A 26,638-nucleotide genomic window follows, 5' to 3' on the forward strand; every position below is an offset into this window, starting at 1 on the left:
GTTCACCGTTTAGATATGGTGGGCCGTTTTGATAGGGTGCGCCGTTTTGATACGGTGGGCCATGTTTAAACGGTGGGCCGTTTTGATACGGTGCGCCGTTTAGATACGGTGGGCGGTTTTGAAACGGTGCGCCGTTTAGATACGGTGGGCCGTTTTGATACGGTGGGCCGTTTCGATACGGTGGGCCGTTTTGATACGGTTGGCCGTTTTGATACGGTGGGCCGTCAAGATACGGTGGGCCGTTTAGATACGGTGGGCCGTTTTGATACGGTGGGCCGTTTTGATACGGCGGGCCGTTTTGATACGGTGGGCCATGTTAAAACGGTAGGCCGTTTTTAAACGGTAGGCCGTTTTTAAACGGTGGCCCGTTTTGATACGGTGGGCCGTTTTGATACGGTGGGCCGTTAAGATACGGTGGGCCGTTTAGATACGGTGGGCCGTTTAGATACGGTGAGCCGTTTTGATACGGTGCGCCATTTAGATACGGTGGGCCGTTTTGATACGGTGCTCCGTTTTGACACGGTGGGCCGTTTTGATACGGCGGGCCGTTTTTATACGGTGGGCCATGTTAAAACGGTATGCTGTTTTTAAACGGTGGCCCGTTTTGATACGGTGGGCCGTTTAGATACGGTGGGCCGTTTAGATACGGTGAGCCGTTTTGATACGGTGTGCCATTTATATACGGTGGGCCGTTTAAATACGGTGAGCCGTCTCGATACGGTGGACCGTTTTGATACGGTGTGCCGTTTTGATACGGTGGGCCGTTTTGATTCGGTGTGCCTTTTGGATACGGTGGGCCGTTTTGATACGGTAGGCCGTTTTGAAATGGTGGCCCGTTTTGATACGGTGGCCCGTTTTGATGCGGTTTGCCGTTTAGATACGGTGGGCCGTTTTGATAGGGTGCGCCGTTATGATACAGTGGGCCATGTATAAACGGTGGGCCGTTTTGATACGGTGCGCCGTTTTGATACGGTGGGCCGTTTTGATACGGTGGGCCATATTGATACGGTGGGCCATATTGATACGGTGGGCCGTTTTAAAACGGTGGCCCGTTTCGATACGGTGGGCCGTTTAGATACGGTGGGCCGTTTAGATACGGTGAGCCGTTTTGATACGGTGTGCCATTTATATACGGTGGGCCGTTTAGATACGGTGAGTCGTTTTGATACGGTGGGCCGTTTTGATACGGTGCGCCGTTTAGATACGGTGGGCCGTTTAAATACGGTGAGCCGTTTCGATACGGTGGACCGTTTTGATACGGTGGGCCGTTTTGATACGGTGGGCCGTTCAGATACGGTGGACCGTTTAGATACGGTGGTCCGTTTTGATACGGTGGGCTGTTTCGATACGGTGGGCCGTTTGGATACGGTGGGCCGTGTTGATACGGTGGGCCGTTTAGATACGGTGGGCCGTTTTGATAAAGTAAGCTGTTTAGATACGGTGGGCCATTTTGATACGGTGGGCCGTTTTAAACGGTGGCCCGTTTCGATACGGTGGGCCGTTTAGATACGGTGGGCCGTTTAGATACGGTGAGCCGTTTTGATACGGTGTGCCATTTAAATACGGTGGGCCGTTTAGATACGGTGAGCCGCTTCGATACGGTAGACCGTTTTGATACGGTGGGCCGTTTTGATACGGTGGGCCGTGCAGATACATTGGACCGTTCAGTTACGGTGGATCGTTTGGATACGGTGGGCCGTTTTGATACGGTGGGCCGTTTAGATACGGTGGGCCGTTTTGATTCGGTAGGCCGTTTTGAAAAGGTGGCCCGTTTTGATACGGTGGCCCATTTGATACGGTTCACCGTTTAGATATGGTGGGCCGTTTTGATAGGGTGCGCCGTTTTGATACGGTGGGCCATGTTTAAACGGTGGGCCGTTTTGATACGGTGCGCCGTTTAGATACGGTGGGCGGTTTTGAAACGGTGCGCCGTTTAGATACGGTGGGCCGTTTTGATACGGTGGGCCGTTTCGATACGGTGGGCCGTTTTGATACGGTTGGCCGTCAAGATACGGTGGGCCGTTTAGATACGGTGGGCCGTTTAGATACGGTGGGCCGTTTTGATACGGTGGGCCGTTTTGATACGGCGGGCCGTTTTGATACGGTGGGCCATGTTAAAACGGTAGGCCGTTTTTAAACGGTAGGCCGTTTTTAAACGGTGGCCCGTTTTGATACGGTGGGCCGTTTTGATACGGTGGGCCGTTAAGATACGGTGGGCCGTTTAGATACGGTGGGCCGTTTAGATACGGTGAGCCGTTTTGATACGGTGCGCCATTTAGATACGGTGGGCCGTTTTGATACGGTGCTCCGTTTTGACACGGTGGGCCGTTTTGATACGGCGGGCCGTTTTTATACGGTGGGCCATGTTAAAACGGTATGCTGTTTTTAAACGGTGGCCCGTTTTGATACGGTGGGCCGTTTAGATACGGTGGGCCGTTTAGATACGGTGAGCCGTTTTGATACGGTGTGCCATTTATATACGGTGGGCCGTTTAAATACGGTTAGCCGTCTCGATACGGTGGACCGTTTTGATACGGTGTGCCGTTTTGATACGGTGGGCCGTTTTGATTCGGTGTGCCTTTTGGATACGGTGGGCCGTTTTGATACGGTAGGCCGTTTTTAAATGGTGGCGCGTTTTGATACGGTGGCCCGTTTTGATGCGGTTTGCCGTTTAGATACGGTGGGCCGTTTTGATAGGGTGCGCCGTTATGATACAGTGGGCCATGTATAAACGGTGGGCCGTTTTGATACGGTGCGCCGTTTTGATACGGTGGGCCGTTTAGATACGGTGGGCCGTTTTGATACGGTGGGCCGTTTTGATACGGTGGGCCGTTTTGATACGGTGGGCCGTTCAGATACGGTGGACCGTTCGGTTACGGTGGACCGTTCGGATACGGTGGGCCGTTTTGATACGGTGGGCGGTTTAGATACGGTGGGCCGTTTTGATACGGTGGCCCATTTGATACGGTGCGCCGTTTAGATTTGGTGGGCCGTTTTGATAGGGTGCGCCGTTTTGATACGGTGGGCCATGTTTAAACGGTGGGCCGTTTTCCCACGGTTCACCGTTTGAAACGGTGAAGCATATACAAACGGTGTACTGTAAGCACACGGTGCACCGTTTTTTCACGGTGCGCCGGTTTCCCATGGTGTGCCGATTCCAATGGTGCACCGTTTATAAAGGTGATCCATTTATACACACCCCTGTTTTCTTTTCCAACATTGTTCTGTAAGCAACTTTTAAGAAGACCATATAATTCGGAAAATATATTTTAATTTCGTGGAAAAAAATTAAAAATTCCTTAGTTAAGTCATCTCATATATTTTTTAAATTTATCTTATGCTCAAAGTTTTCAAATGCCATTCAACTTTTCAAATAAGCAAGAATGTCCTACCAACAAATTAATTAAAAGCAACTTTTATCAAATTTCTTACTCCGTTTAAAGAATCTTTGAAGCTATAGTAGAATTAGTGGAAATAGTAATACTATTATTTGAAATAAACTTTACATTTTTAGACTTTATGAGTAGCGTGTATCGACAAAAGAGTACCACATATGTGACCCGTGTGCCATGATTTGTTAAATATTCTAAATATTCATCCACTGAATATTGAGCGTATTTTAAGAATCTTCTTTGATACTATACCTTCTACAGATTCATGCCACGTACAAAAATAGCAACGCATATGAGCTAGTGGAGCGCCGCGTTTATTACCAGAGAGACAATCATTTGCAGGTTTGCAGGCCGGGTAGAAAGTTCAGCCAGGGTGAGACATATCGAAAAGAAAACTCGCCACAGGATAGAGCAGAATATACGGCCTTGAATTGTATCGGTCTTGTCTCTCCAAGGGAATGATTATATAGCACGTGATATGAAAAGCATGTGTCTACAAAAAAATTTTGAGGCATAAAATTAATAATAATTTTTATGGCAGGAAGGTTTGAGATTTCTTAATAAAAATAAATAAATAAACAAATATAAAACAGAAAAATCATTAAAAAAAGTTTTAAGAAATTGCCAGTGTGTTTTAAAGAGCAATATAATTTTTTTTTTATATTTGCTAGGCAAAGTGCTGCTGATGAGGCTTCAATATAGAGAGAGTAGAGAGTATATAAACTCTCTTTACTTCAATATTAGCCGGAACAGCTGTCCAGCCAAAACATTATACAGACAGATCGGGGTGCGGTTTTAAAGAATGTTAATTTTCGGAATCTTTCGCCCTCAATTAATATTTTTTATTATCACAACATTCACAACAGAACTTCTTTACACGGGATTTGTCTCAAATATCTCGCGTCTCGGAACGCGATTCCACGTCAGGGCGATTAGTTACAAGTACTAATATAATGTGTAAGCAAAATAAATGTAAATATTCCATTTGCTAACAAACCAACCCCTCTAGATATTAAAAATAGCAGTTTAATAGACTTTTAATAATCAAGAAAAAGAATTTACTTTGAACTTAGAACCGGATCTACCACCGATGTTTTGACTTGGAATCCAATCCTCGTCGCGCGCTCTTTAATTAATAGAGCAGGAGCAGTCCAGCTGTTCCTTTGGCTCTCCTTTAGGACATCACTGCACCTTTTTCACAAAACTGAAGCCGACGCTATGTGCTATACCTTGGATAAGAGAGATAAATCTTTATTTTTAATTTAAACTATTATTAATTATTATAGTTATGTAAATTACTTTTTTTATTACATTTAACAGAATTTATGTTTAAATAGTTTAAATTATTAGTTGATAATATACAAAATTTAATCTAATAAATTAAATTTTTAGTTTGAATAAAATTATTCTTACTCTTTATTTGCCTAAATTGTTACATCACTTTGTTTTATTGCCCTCTATTTTGGCAATATTTTTGAAAATCACAAATCGATATTTTCCTAAAATCGGCCCATTAAATGCCAGTTCCTTGTTGTTAAACTCGTCTCCCATCCGCCAGGCATCGCACGGCACATGCAGCCCCTATACTGTGCACAATAGCAAATATCAATGGGATTTTTCAAATTGAATTTGACGATTTTTTTAATTTCGGAACGTTTGCGCGCTTCCATTTCTTTTGGAAACTCATCAGTATTAGTCCCTTTTCCTATAGAAAAAATCAATTTCAAAAAGAACAACTGTTGTCCTAACTAGCCTAGTACCAAATTTATTCACAAATAACTGATTCAAAATTTAATAATATTTATTTTTTGCCTAAAGCAAAAAAAGTTCACCAGAAAGTTTTGCCGCAAAAATGAATTTTATAAATTACTCTAGATAGAATTACATGACGAAGGCGTAATAGAGTCGCCTTACCCTACACCAAATAGTGACATTGAAAGCCTACCTAGTCCGGCATATGTTCATTGTGACTTAAATATGCATTATGTATTAAAGTAAAAGAATCTATTTGAAAAAAATAAAATAAAAATGCAGATAAGGATTTCAATTAATTCCAGGTTGCTTAAATTAGGTTTAAATTTTGCAAATTCAAATCAAAAATAGCTAATTTAATGTATGTTTTGACGAGAAGAGTTATCGAGTAATTTCATCATAATAAAAATTTTCTATTGGTATTATGGATAATTAGCATTGTGGTTTGTTTTTCAAATACCATTTCTTATGAATAAATTCGTGAAACCAGGAATTCTTAATTTTGGAATCACTTAAAAAGTAGTCTCGGAATCCAGTCTTGCAAATGGTTAGTTACTAACTCGTCCATCCTTTCTAAAAACACTGGACAAGTGGGCAGTTCTGTGTGGCCTGGAGGTGGGTCCACGCAATCCCCTTCCCGGACAACCTCCACCCCAGAGACAAATAGGCAACATTGCAAAGCTCGTTGTCAGATAGTGAACTGTAAGGAATTCCATGGAAGGTCCGATATAACTCGTCAGCAGCCACCTAAAATTTTGAGCTAAATAATGCGAATCAAAAATGAAATGAATTTCTAACCTGAGATTGAAATTCGATCACTGCCATGTAGTGGTTGAGCGAAGCTGAGGAATCTTCGGGTCGAATGATTCTCAATAAGTGTTTCATGTCCTCGTGGCATGCTGCAGTGAAAGCTAACAAATCTTGGCAGCTGACGGACGAGGGCACAGCCAATAAACACACTTGTTCTGATCTTTGAGCCTCGTCTTCCATGGAGGTCAGTTCGCTATTTAAACAAATAATTAATTGCACGGGAAAAAATAAATAATTTATGCAATAACTGTATAAATAGTACATATTTTAATGGAAATGGATTAGAAATTAAGATAATTTTATTAAACGATTGCTGAATATAAAAAATATAAGAATTTATAATTGAGAGCCTCATAATGCTCTGCATTATGTAAAAAATAACAACATTCTTTCAATAAATCGTGATAGGTTCTTACTTTTCTTTGTAAAGATGTAGTATTCCTTTGGTAACTTCCACAAATGGGTTTCCAGAAACAAAGGCCACTGGTTCCGAACCACCAGTCTTGCTCGAAGACGCCACCGTTTCAGCAAAATCGACAAACTGTCTCCTGTTGAATCTATTGTTTTTTTAGAAATAAAGCTACATGTTGATTGGAATATGTATGTGCGGACCTGCTGGCTGGGGTGTTTGCTCCTTGCTACTGCAGGGCGAGTTTACTGGCGGTGAAGAGGACGCAATGAGGCACAAATCAGTCTCCACCCGCATTGACCTCATTTCCCTCTGACCCTTTTGCTTCTTCGAGTCTCCGCCACTCAGCAGTTTTCCTTTGGGATCCACTTGACTGGCCATTCTACGATGCTGTTACTTTGGAGCTTTAAAGTAAAAATGGCACAATTAAAATCAAGACTACAAAGAGCCGGAATTAATTGATGTATGCTCTGTAGTACAAAACTTTTCTTTGGCGAAAGAAATATGTAAAAATAGCAGACTTTTCGTGCATTTAAAAGTGAAAGAGACAAATTGAAAATTTAAATACAATTGAATACAACTAAAATTTAGTTACACAACCAATTAATTATGAAAGACAATTATGATTTTAATTAGGAAAGTTTGGAGCAGACCTGTGTAGGAAATAAAATTGATAATAAAAATTAAGCCGTTGAGGGGAGTCACGTCTTTAGATTTGCTCATAATGCAACAGAAATTCAATGCAAGAGGCACTGATTTGTTTTACGAGGTGCCAAAGGAAAGGGCGATCGCAAAGGGCTAAGTGAGGAAAAAACGTGTGTCAGCGGCAATTAGCGGCCCTAAATGCCTGGGAACTGTTGAACATGACATTAGTCATACCGCAGTAAATGATCTCGAGGGACAACTCGTCTTTCTCGACAGCCTTCCACAGGGCGTTGTTACAGAGCTTGCTGAACTCATTGATCTCCTCTGTGTAGTCGACGGGTTTGTCCAACGTGCTGTACACGGACGCGATCAAGTTCTTCAGCGGCTTGGTCACGTCGATGTCTGACAGATTTTTCAACGGGACAGCCAGCAAGTCTGCTATGATCACTCAAGTATGGCTGGGAAAGTGGGAAAATAAATACAGATATAATCATGGCAGCACCGTCGCTCCTCGTCCAGGGGGATGATTGTGGAGGATGCATTGTTGAGGCTGGTTTTGATGAGCGCCGGCAGGTTGAGGTTGCTGACACTGCGCGGCACAAAGTACACGACCGAGGCCGCCTGTCCGGGGCTGATCATGTCTGGGGGCCGGCGACGCGGAAGACTGTGGTGCAGGGCGGCGGTCTGTGGAGGCATCAGCATCGTGTCTGAGGTGCCCGGCAGGTCGGGGTTGGTGCGTCAGGAGGTGCCAGACACCACGGCCATGGCCAGGTCGTCAACCTCCGACTTGGAGTGCTCTTAGTGGTGGCACCATCAGCACCGCCGCACCAGGCTGCGAATGCAGCTCATCCTGCGGCCGCATTTGTTCTGATAATCGTTGAATTAGGACTCCAGGGCACTGAACTTCTCTTGCCAAGCGCTCTGATTTTGCTGCATTCCGTGGCTCATGCTAACTTCCTGTTGCAGCTCACTTTTTGTAGTAGACAGTTTTGCATTCAATGCTTGGATCTGAGAAAGAATCACAATAATTTAATAGAATTGCAGATCATAAATGTACCAACCTTTTTCTCTTGAGTTTGTTAATCTTTCTTGAGTGAGTCAACTTGCTTCTTCAAACGCTGGTTCTCCTCCGACAACTTATCAACTCTCTCCCGAAGCTCCTCTCGTCTCTTTAAACAATATAAATTTAACAAAAATGCTACTTGAAACCTCTTGAGAATTACCTCGTTGTGAACTTCTTGCTGTAGTCTGATCATTCTGTCCTCAAAGTGGACCCGCTGAGACTGCAGCTGACTTGTAAAAAGATATAAGTGACCTCCAACTGCAAAGAGTCAACCTTTTCCTCTCCAGCCTGTAAAAACTTCCAATATATACTTTCATCAAAATTTCCACACATGATATATCAAACCCCCGGTTATCAGGAGAACGCCCCTCTTGGTCTGCGCCAACAGCGACCATTTTTCCATCATCTTTATTTTGGAGAAGTCGGTGGACAAAATTGTCTCCGACGTAGTCCCACACTCAATTGCTTCCTAATTGCATTGAGTAGCAGTGCTGCGTCTCCAAAAAGTGCCTTATCGACACGAGTTAACACTTTTACTTTCAATCAATAACGCATACTGAGAAGCATGCCCTTGTACGTATCTTCCACAGCCTACATGCCCACGAATCAGACAAATCCAAAACGAATCAGCCGACTGGCATTCAAAACACTTGTTGTCCACAGCCTCCGGAGTCTGCACATAGCAGCAGACAGGACACCTGTGATAAAAATATTATCAATTAATTTTCCATTTTTAGCAGTATTTTTTTTATTTAATACAACTCACGTCGCATACACCCATTTGGCAAGACAGTTGGAATGGAATGAGTGGTTGCAAAGAATGGTCAAAATCCCATCAACAGACTCGTCCATCCTTTCTAAACACACTGGACAAGTGGGCAGTTCTGTGTGGCCTGGAGGTGGGTCCACGCAATCCCCTTCCCGGACAACCTCCACCCCAGAGACAAATAGGCAACATTGCAAAGCTCGTTGTCAGATAGTGAACTGTAAGGAATTCCATGGAAGGTCCGATATAACTCGTCAGCAGCCACCTAAAATTTTGAGCTAAATAATGCGAATCAAAAATGAAATGAATTTCTAACCTGAGATTGAAATTCGATCACTGCCATGTAGTGGTTGAGCGAAGCTGAGGAATCTTCGGGTCGAATGATTCTCAATAAGTGTTTCATGTCCTCGTGGCATGCTGCAGTGAAAGCTAACAAATCTTGGCAGCTGACGGACGAGGGCACAGCCAATAAACACACTTGTTCTGATCTTTGAGCCTCGTCTTCCATGGAGGTCAGTTCGCTATTTAAACAAATAATTAATTGCACGGGAAAAAATAAATAATTTATGCAATAACTGTATAAATAGTACATATTTTAATGGAAATGGATTAGAAATTAAGATAATTTTATTAAACGATTGCTGAATATAAAAAATATAAGAATTTATAATTGAGAGCCTCATAATGCTCTGCATTATGTAAAAAATAACAACATTCTTTCAATAAATCGTGATAGGTTCTTACTTTTCTTTGTAAAGATGTAGTATTCCTTTGGTAACTTCCACAAATGGGTTTCCAGAAACAAAGGCCACTGGTTCCGAACCACCAGTCTTGCTCGAAGACGCCACCGTTTCAGCAAAATCGACAAACTGTCTCCTGTTGAATCTATTGTTTTTTTTATAAATAAAGCTACATTAAAACAAGGTCAAGACTACAAAGGGGCGAGATATTGATTTATATATGTAACTTTTCTGTTGCGAAACAAATACAAATATCAGAACTTTTTATTGATGCATTTAAATGTGAAGAGATAATATGAAAGTTAAAATTTAACTTAAATTCGTTACTCGGCGAATTAATTAGGAATGTTTAGAGCAGACCTGTGTAGGAAAGGTGGTCTAGAAGTGGGAACTCATCGCCAATTTCCAGGCGAAATAGGCACAGCGAAACCCCAAAAGACATTATTACATAGGCTCGAGCATTGATTTTAACAGCGCCAACTTAATACTTTTCGCGACTAGTGCGTCCACAAATTCCGCTGTCAAAAGATTTGGGAAAGAGGACAATAAAAGCTCCAGGTGGGTCTTTTTAGCGCTTTTTAGAGCGCAGCAGAGTCAAAAGTCAAAAACCAAAACAAAATGACAAAATGCAGCTGCAGCAGCAAGGGCGCCCCTAGCGCTGAACCTAGGTTTTACGCAGAAATGAGTATATTTGCGGCGGCTAACGGCAGAGTACACGCGCTTTGATTAAATGATCTTTCACTAAATTCACTATTCGTGCAGATTTGTGGTCTATTGGAAGCGCAGGAAAACCATATAAATTTCCTAAATTTCACAACCGTAAGTAAAAGTAAATAGCTTTTAGCCTATAATCACATGCACTACTATAAATTTACATATTTCAAAAAAATAAACCCATGTGTGTTGTTTTGTTTGCTAGCGAAGAGCCATTTCTACATTCACTTCTGTAAAGAACATTTTTCACAGTGTTTTATTAATTAATTTCGTGTATTGACTTGATATAAGATGCTGTGTATTTCAATGCATTGAATGGAGAATAAATATATGAATATGTGTTGTGTTGCACGAAGACGTAGACATAAACAAGCGCATGTTAAAAAATAATGACAAATATCTTTAATGACTTCGACGTGCTATTCAGCAGCAAGATTATTTTAAAAACTAATTTTTATTATTTGATATGACATGAAAAGCCTGCACTATTAGCTTTGTGATCATAAGGAAATTTTTAAAGAGGGAAAATTTGTGTGTGTGTGTGTGTGTGTGTGTGTGTGTGTGTGTGTATGTGTGGATTTTTATTTTATGAAATAACAACAAAAGCCTGCGCAATTAGCTTTTTAAACATAGCGAAATTTTTTAAAGAGGGAAATTTAGTTTTGTTTTGTGTGGAGTACGTAAATTATATTATTAATTTATAAATATGAAAAAAACATTTCATTTGTATTTTTGGCAGTACTGGTCAATAATTATCAGTATTAATTGTTAATTTGGATGAGTTCATGATGTGGAATTTATTTATTCTCCATTCAGATACAATATGAAAAACACAACATCATAATTACATCAAGTCAATACACAATATAAAATATTTGGGGCAAAGTTGCCTTTTTCATCGGAAAGTAATATTTTTCAGAAATGTGCTGCTAAAAACTTAAAAAGGGATTTTGTCGATACGATATTTAGTAAAACGTTTTTGCGTACACCCGGGTAAACCGAATTGCAAAGTGCACCCTTCTCAACCCGAAATCCTGCTGCCACCGGACGACTTCAGCAAGTCACTCGCAGTCCCAGTATGAGAAAAGTCCACCTGAGTGTCCTGAGTGGAAATCAAACCCGCAATCTCCGGGGACCGGGATGGAAGACAACCGCACGCTTTTTACTCGTCCACTGGCACGTTAACGCGATTTTCGCGCCACCAAGGGAGTGGTAGAATTGCTGGGCTTATGCAGCATGCGCCACGAGCTTTCATGCGCCACCGCTACCGTCGGTGCCGGCCTGCCGGGTGTCGGTGTGTGTCGTGTGTCGGTGATCAGTGATCATCAATATTTCAGTCGATGGAGAGCTCCGCTGCGGGACGCGGGTTATTGTCACAATTGTTCACATAATCGCGTGTCCTCTCGTCCTCTCTCCACTCGGGCGCCGATTGAAATTTTATTGAGATCGGATTTCGGAATAATAATGGCTTCGTCTTCATCGATAGAATATCGTGTCTATGGATTACCAGAAGACACGTTCTTTACAATTTCTGCCAGTGACTTCCGAGGAAGAAATATACCAAACGGAACCCAATTTGGCAAATACACAAAATACCGTTTTATAAACCCTTTTTCAGGACAAGCCTCACAAGGCTTCATTTTCGACGTTGTTGCAACGAGAGGTATACAACATTTTTGTTATCATTGTAATATTTAGCATTTAATCCATGCGTTGTCTTTGCTCTTGCGCCGCTTGTATGCTTTTTAATTACGCCTGCATTCTATTGCTCGCGTGATTCAACGACGACAAAAATATTTCGGAACACATAAAATTCCGTGCATTCAACAGCACTCACTCGGCTTGCCAAACTTTTATGTATCACAGAGATCAACACATATTATTTCTGCCCTCACTTGTTGGTGGCCACGAAAAAGTCGTGTTAAAATTCAAATAATACTGCACCGTGCCATGAAGTGGCGTGGATTTTTTTTCCTTGAAGAAGCAAATCTATTTTGTAATAACAACAAAAATCAGTCTAGCTATTCGGTTTATTAATCAAGGACTTAAAAGAGAACTTAAAATGATTTGATAATTTTAATTTTATTTGTGCTTTTTGTGAATATTTATGAACTATTTCTTCAAAGTCGCAGTTTTATTAACTCGCAAAAATATTTGTGATAAAAACTTTTGACAAACTGCTGCTTAATTGACAACGTTGTTTCTGAAAATATATGAAATATTGCGCTTAAAAGTTCGTACGTGTACACAATAATTGTGATAATATTTTTATGTAGTTTACATATCTACAGAATAATATCAATCGTCATTTACTCATCTTTTGGCATCCACTGTTTTTCCAGGGTTGGTGGTAAAAAAGGAGGAGGCCAATAATGACGTCAAATGCGAGCCCGATAACATGACTTTCGAGCCGTCAGACACATCTTCACCACTTGTCATGAACGGTATAGTTAATATAAAACCTTTTTTGTCAATTAAAAAACTGCTGTTGAAAGCAATTAAAATTGATATCGTTTTCAATGAATTATTGTTTTCCTTTTTTAGAATCACCACCGGAGATTGACCAAAGTGTTGTTGAAGTGGTTCCTGAGGAATGGAACGCCAAGCAGGAGCTCAACTTCAACTCATCACCATTTGATGAATCGTCCGTTTTGATCATAGTGGACGAAGGTATTCATTTTTATGTAATTGCTTTGCAGTGTAACATGATTTTTTTATCTTTGAATATTCCAATACTTGACTTAAATATTTTAAACTTGATTGAATCTGTTTTTATTTTATAGGCTCGTCGCCTCCCATTAATAAAAGCGCCGATCCGATCGTGCAGAAGAAACAGCGAACTGCAAATGAACCAACTTCTGATTTCTCTGCAGAGGACCAACAGTCATCATCAGGTACCATATCATTATTCACTTGTCATCATTTCGCCCCATTTAAATTTTTCTATTTTGATGAGATTTTATTAATTTCTTGTGGCCTTGGTTGAAGGTGGCCAAGGCAAAGAGCAGGATGAAATTCCACAAGCAGATCAAGAGCACCCGGCGACCACATCCCCGGCTGCAGATGTTACGGAGGAAGTTCAGCCTAATAACCTGCGCGACTTGGAAGGTTTTGAAGCTGAGAATCCTGATTCCTCTGCAGAGGACCAACAGTCATCATCAGGTACCATATCATTATTCACTTGTCATCATTTCGCCCCATTAAAATTTTTCTATTTTGATGAGATTTTATTAATTTCTTGTGGCCTTTTGGTTGAAGGTGGCCAAGGCAAAGAGCAGGATGAAATTCCACAAGCAGATCAAGAGCACCCGGCGACCACATCCCCGGCTGCAGATGTTACGGAGGAAGTTCAGCCTAATAACCTGCGCGACTTGGAAGGTTTTGAAGCTGAGAATCCTGATTCCTCTGCAGAGGACCAACAGTCATCATCAGGTACCATATCATTATTCACTTGTCATCATTTCGCCCCATTTAAATTTTTCTATTTTGATGAGATTTTATTAATTTCTTGTGGCCTTGGTTGAAGGTGGCCAAGGCAAAGAGCAGGATGAAATTCCACAAGCAGATCAAGAGCACCCGGCGACCACATCCCCGGCTGCAGATGTTACGGAGGAAGTTCAGCCTAATAACCTGCGCGACTTGGAAGGTTTTGAAGCTGAGAATCCTGATTCCTCTGCAGAGGACCAACAGTCATCATCAGGTACCATATCATTATTCACTTGTCATCATTTCGCCCCATTTAAATTTTTCTATTTTGATGAGATTTTATTAATTTCTTGTGGCCTTGGTTAAAGGTGGCCAAGACAAAGAGCAGGATAAACTTCCTGAAATATTTACTGCTGACGATGCAGACGACATCCAGAAAGCAGTTGAGTCCAATGAAATGCTCTCACAAGAGTACGAGGCGACCACCCCTCTGGCAGATCTTACGGTTCAAAAACAGCCTAACAACCTGCGCTTCATAGCTTTGGAGGATTTTGAACCGAATCAGGAGGATGATCTAAGGTTGAAAAAAGGCGATATTAGTAAGCATAACACGCGGAATAGAGAAAATAATGGACTTGCGTTTAATGAACACATAATATGAATTTCAGTTTATGCTCCAATGGATAAAAATTGGCTTGTTGGCTCGTCTATAAGAGGTGTTGGAGCTTTTGCTCTGAATTATGTCAAAATAGCACTGGCAGCTGAAGGAGAGGACAAGTACGTTAATTTTTGATATTCCTTATTTTTATCTTATAAATGACATATATTTCTCTCTCCAATTGTGTTGAACATTTTATAGCAGGAGGATTGTGCCTGAGAATCAAATCGATATGTCTGAGGACACTTCGTCACGTAATACTGCGCCTCTGATCCATGATGAAAATGCCTCCACAAGCTCATCAGGTATATATTTGTATTTAATTAGAACATCTTTTCCATATAAAGCATCAGCAGCATTCAACAATAATATATGGCTCTAAAATTGTTTTCACACAGTCATGTTTACTACTTTAAATTCCTGCATTTTTTATTTTTATATGTTCTAGTTGTTGCCAAATCTACTTGTAGTCATTCTTCGTCAAAATGCTCGGAGGAAGAAGTTGATGCAAGCTCCGGAGAGCAATTGCCTGAAGATAAATGCAAGGAGTCACCTAAAGCTCCAATTATTGGTACTGTACAGGGAGTGATGGTATGTTAATTTTCTTATATTTAAGAAACAAATGTATTAATGGTTGCCCTTTTATCCTTACAGATATACCTTGGAGGTGAATTTTTTGGCAGCAACGCTCGAATGTCTCTAGTAAGTGAGATTGCTACGACTCCGAAATTGCTGCTCGAAGGCACGGTTCGAGGCGTATGCGGTGTCAAGGTCCTGTCGGAATCTACAGTTGGCAGAAAAACAGTATCGGGCGCCAAACCCCTTCCTGAAAACTTAGTTGTCTCTATTTGTGGTAAGCATGAAAGATGAAATTTTTTTGAACATTATGTTTATTTTAAGAAATTCAGATTTTGCCAACTACCTTATAGAGAAGAAATTTGGTAAACAATTCAGGCTTATTGTCAAAGAAGAGCCGGAATACAGTGAAGATGAAGTGGAGAATTATGGAGAGGAAGAAAAAGGATTGGAAGGTGAAGAAGAAGGAATGGAAGATGAAGAAAAGGAAAAGGAAGCCAAAAGAAAGAAGGAAAAGAGGAAAATCAACGCACGTGCCCTCCTTGCCACCCATTTGGGAACCTTGAGAAGATTTTTCCGTAAAAAGGTCGTAGAATTCGAGGATGCAGAGAAAAAGTATAATATCATAGGAATCAAATTTAACCTAATATTCTAATTCCATTTTAATTCCAATTAGAAAACCCAGTGGCATTAACAGGGAAGACTTCGTCCTTATGAACTCAAAGATTGCTCCTGAGACTTACTGGGTATATAGCTATTTCAAAAAATTGTAGTTTAATGTGTGTTTTCTTCTGTTATATCAAGTTTAAATAATTTTCTTTGTCCAATCTGTACAATATGCGTACACAAACTTGTATAATTAAAGCAGCTTTCATAATATTTCGGTTACATCTGTTTATTTGTTTAAAACAGCCTATATAATTTTTTTTTAAAGATATTTATTTTTTATACGATTTAAGTCCAGCTGAGCTCGAAAGCTCATCGGCAGGTGCTCGTTAATTTGCTTGGCAGCTATACAAGTAACATGATATGATTTTGTTGAAATAACTTTTAATTTGAATGGTAACCCGTAGATTTCATGAAAAATTGAAATCTCAATGCAAAAATAAAAGACATTTGACCCCAAAAGGCGACCTATATATGCGGTCTGTTGGTACCAGGTCAGTTGTCATTTATAATTTTTTTGCAATGAGGTTTGTCCAGTTTCAATTTTTCAACTTATAATTTGATTTTATAATTTAGCAAAACTTCTGAAAAGCACAGGTTAATTAAAATACAATAAAATCACACGACGTCTATAATATTATTTAATGATTATCTAACAACTCTAAAGCTTACGATATAAAAAAAGCAGTCTTTAGTTCCATATGAAGTTAATGCCAGTACCTTGGACGAGATCTACACTTGGACGAATTTGACGGTTCATTTCAAGAGAACTTTCCACCCTGGCTTGCGACAATATTTTACTAAGGACTAACATAAAAGGTACGTGATTTTTTTCCACATAAATAAGATGAAGTTTCTTGCAAATATTTAATACTTAAAAGTAGTGGACATACAGTACGAGTAGAGAGATAAGAGTTAAACTTAAGTTTCAAAGTGTTTATAGACTTCCGTCATATATGTATTCCATAACTTGCTGCCAATCTGGTCGCTCCATGTGGGTCATCTCCACAATACTCTGCAAAAATCAAAATAATTAATTTCCTATTCATTGATTAAAAAAGTTATGAACTGACCAAAGTCGTACAAATGCCGTAACTCTCAGCCGCTGAAAACGCGACTGAGAAGTTTTTCCTCTTTCAGTGGGCACAAGTGTGTTGTACCGAACAAGTGCAGGAAAGTAAGAGTGGATGAGAGCGCACAATGCAAACTGTTGTTCCAAGACGGCGTCCTTCGTCTGCACAAGCAAGTGCTTGCTCAAGCCCATCATAAGATTGGTCATTTTCTGAGGATTCTTGCACTCCTGGACAAATGTAAACTTGTCTTCTCCCGACAAATTACAAAAATACAACTCTTATTTTCCAACAAAAATGTTGTTTTAATTATTTAATTAATATCTCAATACCTTAGCTTTGGCATTGGATAAGAGGTTTTCAATTCTGTCATGCTCGATGGCTCTCTCCTGATCATGGCGCAGAGTTGCCTCCAATCTGGTCTTCATGTCGTTTCTTATCAGCCACTCTCACTTCCACCTGAGCCTGCAGCACGGAGAACCTCTCGTTTTGTCTGGCCAAAGCTGTTTTGGGTTTTGGCTGCCAACAAGCGTTCATGGTCATCTCGCACCCTATTGAAACATAAATATTGGAAGAAATAATTCATTTTTAATTCAACCTTTTTCCTACTCCATAGACACATTGCAAGTGAAAATAAATGCATCGGTGACTCGCTTGGGCATGTCCGGGTGCCATGCAAGTGGTTCATAACAATTAGCTTGACCAATTTTGTGCTCAATTTGTTTTTGTGCTGCATCTCCATGATTTCAACCGGGAGGAAGTCAAGTCTTTCTTGTAGATGCTCAAAACTCCATCGATGCAAACTTTAAAGATTGAAAATTTCAAGATACAAAAAAAATCTATTATCACGCAAAATTTGCATTTTTACTTTGCTAAATGGACCTGCCTGACGAGTGGAGTTCAATTCTGAGAGGGCGGTTCTTGAGACTCCTGCGAGGCATTCCATGGTAATTTTGATGCTGTTGATGGCCTTCTGGCAGGTCAGGTCAAATCTCAAATCCTTCAGAAATGATGCGAGGGTGCAGACTTTGCCCTAAAAATTTGTAAAACGAGATATTCTTAATTTTAGAATAGCTTAAAAAGTAGTCTCGGATTCCAGTCTTGCAAATGGTTAGTTAGTATTACTTAACGCACTTCAAGAGTTAAATCTCTTCTCAAACAACAACACTGACAGATAATTTTGAGGAAACAAGAAATTGCTCGATCCATCACTGCAAAGCAGCATTCATTGGGAGTACAGTACATACGCTATTTGAAGTTTAAAGACCCTTGGAAATGTCATTACTAACGGTGCTTCTTTCTGCGACTTTTAGACCCAGAAGCGCTTGCATCAGACTGTGGGTCTGGCACAACGATTTGCCCTCCAGAGATTTCGTCCTTCAGTTCGGACTGGGAAATCTGGTTTTGCTCCCTCCAAGAAAAACATGACATCTCGTAATTGCTCCTTTAAATCAGTCAGTTCCTGAAGTTCAATTGATTTTAAGCATACAAACAAAGCTATTAATTCTACTCATATCTTACTTTCTCCTTATTGGTGATTTGAATTTAAAATCGGCTTTTCCTCGATGGGTTTTTGTGAGTTGTTTATTGTTTCAGAAAAAAAAAAAACTCACAAAAACCCATGGAGGAAAAACCGATTTTAAATTCAAATCACCATGAATCAACCCTCGATCGTGAAATTCTACCACAAAATTCTCCTTATTGTTCTGATAATCGTTGAATTAGGACTCCAGGGCACTGAACTTCTCTTGCCAAGCGCTCTGATTTTGCTGCATTCCGTGGCTCATGCTAACTTCCTGTTGCAGCTCACTTTTTGTAGTAGACAGTTTTGCATTCAATGCTTGGATCTGAGAAAGAATCACAATAATTTAATAGAATTGCAGATCATAAATGTACCAACCTTTTTCTCTTGAGTTTGTTAATCTTTCTTGAGTGAGTCAACTTGCTTCTTCAAACGCTGGTTCTCCTCCGACAACTTATCAACTCTCTCCCGAAGCTCCTCTCGTCTCTTTAAACAATATAAATTTAACAAAAATGCTACTTGAAACCTCTTGAGAATTACCTCGTTGTGAACTTCTTGCTGTAGTCTGATCATTCTGTCCTCAAAGTGGACCCGCTGAGACTGCAGCTGACTTGTAAAAAGATATAAGTGACCTCCAACTGCAAAGAGTCAACCTTTTCCTCTCCAGCCTGTAAAAACTTCCAATAAATACTTTCATCAAAATTTCCACACATGATATATCAAACCCCCGGTTATCAGGAGAACGCCCCTCTTGGTCTGCGCCAACAGCGACCATTTTTCCATCATCTTTATTTTGGAGAAGTCGGTGGACAAAATTGTCTCCGACGTAGTCCCACACTCAATTGCTTCCTAATTGCATTGAGTAGCAGTGCTGCGTCTCCAAAAAGTGCCTTATCGACACGAGTTAACACTTTTACTTTCAATCAATAACGCATACTGAGAAGCATGCCCTTGTACGTATCTTCCACAGCCTACATGCCCACGAATCAGACAAATCCAAAACGAATCAGCCGACTGGCATTCAAAACACTTGTTGTCCACAGCCTCCGGAGTCTGCACATAGCGGCAGACAGGACACCTGTGATAAAAATATTATCAATTAATTTTCCATTTTTAGCAGTATTTTTTTTATTTAATACAACTCACGTCGCATACACCCATTTGGCAAGACAGTTGGAATGGAATGAGTGGTTGCAAAGAATGGTCAAAATCCCATCAACAGACTCGTCCATCCTTTCTAAACACACTGGACAAGTGGGCAGTTCTGTGTGGCCTGGAGGTGGGTCCACGCAATCCCCTTCCCGGACAACCTCCACCCCAGAGACAAATAGGCAACATTGCAAAGCTCGTTGTCAGATAGTGAACTGTAAGGAATTCCATGGAAGGTCCGATATAACTCGTCAGCAGCCACCTAAAATTTTGAGCTAAATAATGCGAATCAAAAATGAAATGAATTTCTAACCTGAGATTGAAATTCGATCACTGCCATGTAGTGGTTGAGCGAAGCTGAGGAATCTTCGGGTCGAATGATTCTCAATAAGTGTTTCATGTCCTCGTGGCATGCTGCAGTGAAAGCTAACAAATCTTGGCAGCTGACGGACGAGGGCACAGCCAATAAACACACTTGTTCTGATCTTTGAGCCTCGTCTTCCATGGAGGTCAGTTCGCTATTTAAACAAATAATTAATTGCACGGGAAAAAATAAATAATTTATGCAATAACTGTATAAATAGTACATATTTTAATGGAAATGGATTAGAAATTAAGATAATTTTATTAAACGATTGCTGAATATAAAAAATATAAGAATTTATAATTGAGAGCCTCATAATGCTCTGCATTATGTAAAAAATAACAACATTCTTTCAATAAATCGTGATAGGTTCTTACTTTTCTTTGTAAAGATGTAGTATTCCTTTGGTAACTTCCACAAATGGGTTTCCAGAAACAAAGGCCACTGGTTCCGAACCACCAGTCTTGCTCGAAGACGCCACCGTTTCAGCAAAATCGACAAACTGTCTCCTGTTGAATCTATTGTTTTTTTTTATAAATAAAGCTACATTAAAACAAGGTCAAGACTACAAAGGGGCGAGATATTGATTTATATATGTAACTTTTCTGTTGCGAAACAAATACAAATATCAGAACTTTTTATTGATGCATTTAAATGTGAAGAGATAATATGAAAGTTAAAATTTAACTTAAATTCGTTACTCGGCGAATTAATTAGGAATGTTTAGAGCAGACCTGTGTAGGAAAGGTGGTCTAGAAGTGGGAACTCATCGCCAATTTCCAGGCGAAATAGGCACAGCGAAACCCCAAAAGACATTATTACATAGGCTCGAGCATTGATTTTAACAGCGCCAACTTAATACTTTTCGCGACTAGTGCGTCCACAAATTCCGCTGTCAAAAGATTTGGGAAAGAGGACAATAAAAGCTCCAGGTGGGTCTTTTTAGCGCTTTTTAGAGCGCAGCAGAGTCAAAAGTCAAAAACCAAAACAAAATGACAAAATGCAGCTGCAGCAGCAAGGGCGCCCCTAGCGCTGAACCTAGGTTTTACGCAGAAATGAGTATATTTGCGGCGGCTAACGGCAGAGTACACGCGCTTTGATTAAATGATCTTTCACTAAATTCACTATTCGTGCAGATTTGTGGTCTATTGGAAGCGCAGGAAAACCATATAAATTTCCTAAATTTCACAACCGTAAGTAAAAGTAAATAGCTTTTAGCCTATAATCACATGCACTACTATAAATTTACATATTTCAAAAAAATAAACCCATGTGTGTTGTTTTGTTTGCTAGCGAAGAGCCATTTCTACATTCACTTCTGTAAAGAACATTTTTCACAGTGTTTTATTAATTAATTTCGTGTATTGACTTGATATAAGATGCTGTGTATTTCAATGCATTGAATGGAGAATAAATATATGAATATGTGTTGTGTTGCACAAAGACGTAGACATAAACAAGCGCATGTTAAAAAATAATGACAAATATCTTTAATGACTTCGACGTGCTATTCAGCAGCAAGATTATTTTAAAAACTAATTTTTATTATCTGATATGACAAGAAAAGCCTGCACTATTAGTTTTGTGATCATAAGGAAATTTTTAAGGAGGGAAAATTTGTGTGTGTGTGTGTGTGTGTGTGTGTGTGTGTATGTGTGGATTTTTATTTTATGAAATAACAACAAAAGCCTGCGCAATTAGCTTTTTAAACATAGCGAAATTTTTTAAAGAGGGAAATTTAGTTTTGTTTTGTGTGGAGTACGTAAATTATATTATTAATTTATAAATATGAAAAAAACATTTCATTTGTATTTTTGGCAGTACTGGTCAATAATTATCAGTATTAATTGTTAATTTGGATGAGTTCATGATGTGGAATTTATTTATTCTCCATTCAGATACAATATGAAAAACACAACATCTTAATTACATCAAGTCAATACACAATATAAAATATTTGGGGCAAAGTTGCCTTTTTCATCGGAAAGTAATATTTTTCAGAAATGTGCTGCTAAAAACTTAAAAAGGGATTTTGTCGATACGATATTTAGTAAAACGTTTTTGCGTACACCCGGGTAAACCGAATTGCAAAGTGCACCCTTCTCAACCCGAAATCCTGCTGCCACCGGACGACTTCAGCAAGTCACTCGCAGTCCCAGTATGAGAAAAGTCCACCTGAGTGTCCTGAGTGGAAATCAAACCCGCAATCTCCGGGGACCGGGATGGAAGACAACCGCACGCTTTTTACTCGTCCACTGGCACGTTAACGCGATTTTCGCGCCACCAAGGGAGTGGTAGAATTGCTGGGCTTATGCAGCATGCGCCACGAGCTTTCATGCGCCACCGCTACCGTCGGTGCCGGCCTGCCGGGTGTCGGTGTGTGTCGTGTGTCGGTGATCAGTGATCATCAATATTTCAGTCGATGGAGAGCTCCGCTGCGGGACGCGGGTTATTGTCACAATTGTTCACATAATCGCGTGTCCTCTCGTCCTCTCTCCACTCGGGCGCCGATTGAAATTTTATTGAGATCGGATTTCGGAATAATAATGGCTTCGTCTTCATCGATAGAATATCGTGTCTATGGATTACCAGAAGACACGTTCTTTACAATTTCTGCCAGTGACTTCCGAGGAAGAAATATACCAAACGGAATCCAATTTGGCAAATACACAAAATACCGTTTTATAAACCCTTTTTCAGGACAAGCCTCACAAGGCTTCATCTTCGAAGTCTTTGAAACGGCGGCCAATAAAGGTATGTACAAAAATTATTGTTTTCGTAATATTTTAGTCAAAATATGCTAGCATTTAATGTTGTCTTTGCTCCTGCGCCGCTTGTATGCTTATACAAGCTTGTACGCTGCATACTATTACTATTGCTCGCGTGATTCAACGACGACAAAAATCAAGACAAAAATATTTCGGAACACATAAATTTCCGTGCATTCAACAGCACTCACTCGGCTTGCCAAACTTTTATGAATCATCAGATCAACATACATATTATTTCTGCCCTCACTTGTTGGTGGCCACGATATTTCGTCCGTCGTGTGTTAAAATTCAAATAATACTGCACCGTACCATGAAGTGGCGTGGATTTTTTTCCTTGAAGAAGCAAATCTATTTTGTAAAGTAAAACTTAAAAATCAGTCTAGCTATTCGGTTTATTAATCAAGGACTTAAGAGAACTATGGAATAGTTAAAATGATTTGATAATTTTAATTTTATTTGTGCTTTTTGTGAATATTTATGAACTATTTCTTCAAAGTCGAAGTTTTATTAACTCTCAAAAATTTTTTTGATAAATCTTCCGACAAACTGCTGCTTAATTGACGAAGTTGTTTTAATAAATATGTTTTTAAATATATAGCGCTTTAATAGTTCGTATGTGTATACACAATTTGTGATTATATTTTTATTAAAGATTAATACATCATCAGAATAATCTTGATCGTTGTTTACTTATCTTTTAGCATCCACCGTTTTGCCATGGTCGGTGGTGGAAAAGAAGGACGTCAACACATCGTCACCTATTATTTTCATAAATGGTATATTTATTAATTAATATAAAACCTTTTTTGTCAATTAACAAACTGCTGTTGAAAGCAAAATTGATATCGTTTTCAATGCATAATTGTTTTCCTTTTTTTAGAATCACCACCGGAGAATGACCAAAGTGTTGTTGAAGTGGTTCCTGAGGAATGGAACGCCAAGCAGGAGCTCAACTTCAACTCATCACCATTTGATGAATCGTCCGTTTTGATCATAGTGGACGAAGGTATTCATTTTTATGTAATTGCTTTGCAGTGTAACATGATTTTTTTATCTTTGAATATTCCAATACTTGACTTAAATATTTTAAACTTGATTGAATCTGTTTTTATTTTATAGGCTCGTCGCCTCCCATTAATAAAAGCGCCGATCCGATCGTGCAGAAGAAACAGCGAACTGCAAATGAACCAACTTCTGATTTCTCTGCAGAGGACCAACAGTCATCATCAGGTACCATATCATTATTCACTTGTCATCATTTCGCCCCATTTAAATTTTTCTATTTTGATGAGATTTTATTAATTTCTTGTGGCCTTGGTTGAAGGTGGCCAAGGCAAAGAGCAGGATGAAATTCCACAAGCAGATCAAGAGCACCCGGCGACCACATCCCCGGCTGCAGATGTTACGGAGGAAGTTCAGCCTAATAACCTGCGCGACTTGGAAGGTTTTGAAGCTGAGAATCCTGATTCCTCTGCAGAGGACCAACAGTCATCATCAGGTACCATATCATTATTCACTTGTCATCATTTCGCCCCATTAAAATTTTTCTATTTTGATGAGATTTTATTAATTTCTTGTGGCCTTTTGGTTGAAGGTGGCCAAGGCAAAGAGCAGGATGAAATTCCACAAGCAGATCAAGAGCACCCGGCGACCACATCCCCGGCTGCAGATGTTACGGAGGAAGTTCAGCCTAATAACCTGCGCGACTTGGAAGGTTTTGAAGCTGAGAATCCTGATTCCTCTGCAGAGGACCAACAGTCATCATCAGGTACCATATCATTATTCACTTGTCATCATTTCGCCCCATTTAAATTTTTCTATTTTGATGAGATTTTATTAATTTCTTGTGGCCTTGGTTGAAGGTGGCCAAGGCAAAGAGCAGGATGAAATTCCACAAGCAGATCAAGAGCACCCGGCGACCACATCCCCGGCTGCAGATGTTACGGAGGAAGTTCAGCCTAATAACCTGCGCGACTTGGAAGGTTTTGAAGCTGAGAATCCTGATTCCTCTGCAGAGGACCAACAGTCATCATCAGGTACCATATCATTATTCACTTGTCATCATTTCGCCCCATTAAAATTTTTCTATTTTGATGAGATTTTATTAATTTCTTGTGGCCTTTTGGTTGAAGGTGGCCAAGGCAAAGAGCAGGATGAAATTCCACAAGCAGATCAAGAGCACCCGGCGACCACATCCCCGGCTGCAGATGTTACGGAGGAAGTTCAGCCTAATAACCTGCGCGACTTGGAAGGTTTTGAAGCTGAGAATCCTGATTCCTCTGCAGAGGACCAACAGTCATCATCAGGTACCATATCATTATTCACTTGTCATCATTTCGCCCCATTTAAATTTTTCTATTTTGATGAGATTTTATTAATTTCTTGTGGCCTTGGTTGAAGGTGGCCAAGACAAAGAGCAGGATAAACTTCCTGAAATATTTACTGCTGACGATGCAGACGACATCCAGAAAGCAGTTGAGTCCAATGAAATGCTCTCACAAGAGTACGAGGCGACCACCCCTCTGGCAGATCTTACGGTTCAAAAACAGCCTAACAACCTGCGCTTCATAGCTTTGGAGGATTTTGAACCGAATCAGGAGGATGATCTAAGGTTGAAAAAAGGCGATATTAGTAAGCATAACACGCGGAATAGAGAAAATAATGGACTTGCGTTTAATGAACACATAATATGAATTTCAGTTTATGCTCCAATGGATAAAAATTGGCTTGTTGGCTCGTCTATAAGAGGTGTTGGAGCTTTTGCTCTGAATTATGTCAAAATAGCACTGGCAGCTGAAGGAGAGGACAAGTACGTTAATTTTTGATATTCCTTATTTTTATCTTATAAATGACATATATTTCTCTCTCCAATTGTGTTGAACATTTTATAGCAGGAGGATTGTGCCTGAGAATCAAATCGATATGTCTGAGGACACTTCGTCACGTAATACTGCGCCTCTGATCCATGATGAAAATGCCTCCACAAGCTCATCAGGTATATATATTTGTATTTAATTAGCACATCTTTTCCATATAAAGCATCAGCAGTATTCAACAATAATATATGGCTCTAAAATTGTTTTCACACAGTCACGTTAAGTACTTTTAATACCTGCATATTTTATTATGTTCCAGTTGTTTTGCAATCTGCAAGCCTATCTCAGCGAAGTCTCCCTGAATGTTCTGAGGATCAGGAAGCAGAGATCTCTGAGGAGCAATTGCCAACAGACATAGTGCGTACTGACGACAATAAAGCTCAATTGCCCTCCATCGGTCAGGTTGTCTCCAGTGTGATGGTAAATATTATTTGTTAATTATCTTATATCAAAGAAACAAATCAAACAAATGTGTTAATGGTTGGCCTTATATCTTTACAGATTCACGTTGGCGGCGGATTCTTTGGAAGCAACGCTCGTTTTTCACTTATCCTAAAAACTCTTCCAACACCACAAAAGATTGTTGAGGGTACATTTCGTTCATATGTTGGAGTAAAGAGATTAACTACCGCAAATCTGACGCCAAAGGAAATGGGTGGAAATCCAATTTTGAAGCCTCTCTTTGTAGTCCTAATCAGTAAGTATAAATGTGAAGGAAACTTGTATTGAGTTTATTAATTATATGAATGAAATTGCAGATTTTGCTAATTTCCTGATCGAAAAGAAATTTGGCAATAAATCGCTCCTGACCTACAATCAATGTTGCTCGATAGTATCCAACCATTACACTTTCTGCCAAAACAACTTTGCGGAGAAGATAAAACATCTGGAGAAAGAAGAAAGGAAGTAAAAATTTAAATATTTTACTGGAAATGTCAAATCAATTTCCAATTTTTTTTTTTTAGTCATCCCTCTGGCATTCCTAAGGAACAGATGGTTCTTCGGGTCTTGGATCAACCAAGTGAGACTTTCTGGGTGTACGGGCTAAACAGAAAATTGAACCATGTATAGTTTTTGTGCTTTGCTTCTTCAGTGAAAAAGAAATCTCAAATATTTATGTCTTATATTTTTAATAGATTTTGTCTGATTTAATGCATGATTGAAGTATATATTAATGGGCTGAGATATGATCAGTATAATTAATCCTGCATAACTGGTAATTTTAAGAGGCTGATTAAATAATAAACTTATAGGATTATTTTGCTTTAA

General features: G+C 39.8%; 3 protein-coding genes and 1 pseudogene across 3 annotated transcripts; 2 read left to right on the forward strand and 2 right to left on the reverse strand.

Annotated features, from left to right (window-relative positions):
- Nucleotides 1–4,257: 4,257 nt before the first annotated feature.
- LOC132199028 (BRCA1-associated protein-like) lies at nucleotides 4,258–10,039 on the reverse strand (annotated as a pseudogene).
- A 1,565-nt stretch (nucleotides 10,040–11,604) lies between these two features.
- Nucleotides 11,605–15,849, forward strand: LOC132198897 (uncharacterized). Its single transcript, XM_059623177.1, has 14 exons — nucleotides 11,605–11,954; nucleotides 12,634–12,735; nucleotides 12,836–12,961; nucleotides 13,075–13,185; nucleotides 13,280–13,453; nucleotides 13,550–13,723; nucleotides 13,818–13,991; nucleotides 14,086–14,316; nucleotides 14,386–14,494; nucleotides 14,577–14,680; nucleotides 14,824–14,966; nucleotides 15,030–15,228; nucleotides 15,284–15,566; nucleotides 15,628–15,849. Exons 1-14 carry the CDS (start codon nucleotides 11,756–11,758, stop codon nucleotides 15,722–15,724), a joined length of 2,226 nt encoding a protein of 741 aa, XP_059479160.1. The 5' UTR covers nucleotides 11,605–11,755; the 3' UTR covers nucleotides 15,725–15,849.
- A 33-nt stretch (nucleotides 15,850–15,882) lies between these two features.
- Nucleotides 15,883–20,558, reverse strand: LOC132199029 (BRCA1-associated protein-like). The gene is given in 14 exon segments (XM_059623401.1): nucleotides 15,883–16,632; nucleotides 16,691–17,238; nucleotides 17,297–17,490; nucleotides 17,556–18,149; nucleotides 18,342–18,534; nucleotides 18,588–18,695; nucleotides 18,750–18,877; nucleotides 18,935–19,099; nucleotides 19,147–19,287; nucleotides 19,356–19,540; nucleotides 19,543–19,620; nucleotides 19,672–19,876; nucleotides 20,100–20,240; nucleotides 20,545–20,558. Coding segments are annotated over 8 exon segments (1,017 nt in total). The 3' UTR covers nucleotides 15,883–16,632; nucleotides 16,691–17,238; nucleotides 17,297–17,490; nucleotides 17,556–18,149; nucleotides 18,342–18,534; nucleotides 18,588–18,695; nucleotides 18,750–18,789.
- A 1,557-nt stretch (nucleotides 20,559–22,115) lies between these two features.
- Nucleotides 22,116–26,638, forward strand: LOC132198602 (uncharacterized). Its single transcript, XM_059622716.1, has 15 exons — nucleotides 22,116–22,476; nucleotides 23,195–23,269; nucleotides 23,374–23,499; nucleotides 23,613–23,723; nucleotides 23,818–23,991; nucleotides 24,088–24,261; nucleotides 24,356–24,529; nucleotides 24,626–24,799; nucleotides 24,894–25,124; nucleotides 25,194–25,302; nucleotides 25,385–25,488; nucleotides 25,629–25,789; nucleotides 25,871–26,066; nucleotides 26,128–26,275; nucleotides 26,335–26,638. Exons 1-15 carry the CDS (start codon nucleotides 22,269–22,271, stop codon nucleotides 26,438–26,440), a joined length of 2,271 nt encoding a protein of 756 aa, XP_059478699.1. The 5' UTR covers nucleotides 22,116–22,268; the 3' UTR covers nucleotides 26,441–26,638.

This window comes from Neocloeon triangulifer, unplaced genomic scaffold, assembly GCF_031216515.1.
Source record: "Neocloeon triangulifer isolate White Clay Creek 2 clone unplaced genomic scaffold, ASM3121651v1 ptg000013l, whole genome shotgun sequence".
NCBI classification, from domain to species: Eukaryota; Metazoa; Arthropoda; class Insecta; order Ephemeroptera; family Baetidae; genus Neocloeon; species Neocloeon triangulifer.

What these genes read in the sequence shown, in the direction of transcription:
- LOC132198897 (XM_059623177.1), top strand. Translation starts at nt 11,756, where the DNA reads ATGGCTTCGTCTTCATCGATAGAATATCGTGTCTATGGATTACCAGAA. An exon ending in GGACCAACAGTCATCATCAG is followed by an intron (nt 13,186 to 13,279) that starts GTACCATATCAT and finishes CCTTGGTTGAAG; the next exon opens with GTGGCCAAGGCAAAGAGCAG. An exon ending in GGACCAACAGTCATCATCAG is followed by an intron (nt 13,992 to 14,085) that starts GTACCATATCAT and finishes CCTTGGTTAAAG; the next exon opens with GTGGCCAAGACAAAGAGCAG.
- LOC132198602 (XM_059622716.1), top strand. Translation starts at nt 22,269, where the DNA reads ATGGCTTCGTCTTCATCGATAGAATATCGTGTCTATGGATTACCAGAA. An exon ending in GGACCAACAGTCATCATCAG is followed by an intron (nt 23,992 to 24,087) that starts GTACCATATCAT and finishes TTTTGGTTGAAG; the next exon opens with GTGGCCAAGGCAAAGAGCAG. An exon ending in TGCCTCCACAAGCTCATCAG is followed by an intron (nt 25,489 to 25,628) that starts GTATATATATTT and finishes ATTATGTTCCAG; the next exon opens with TTGTTTTGCAATCTGCAAGC.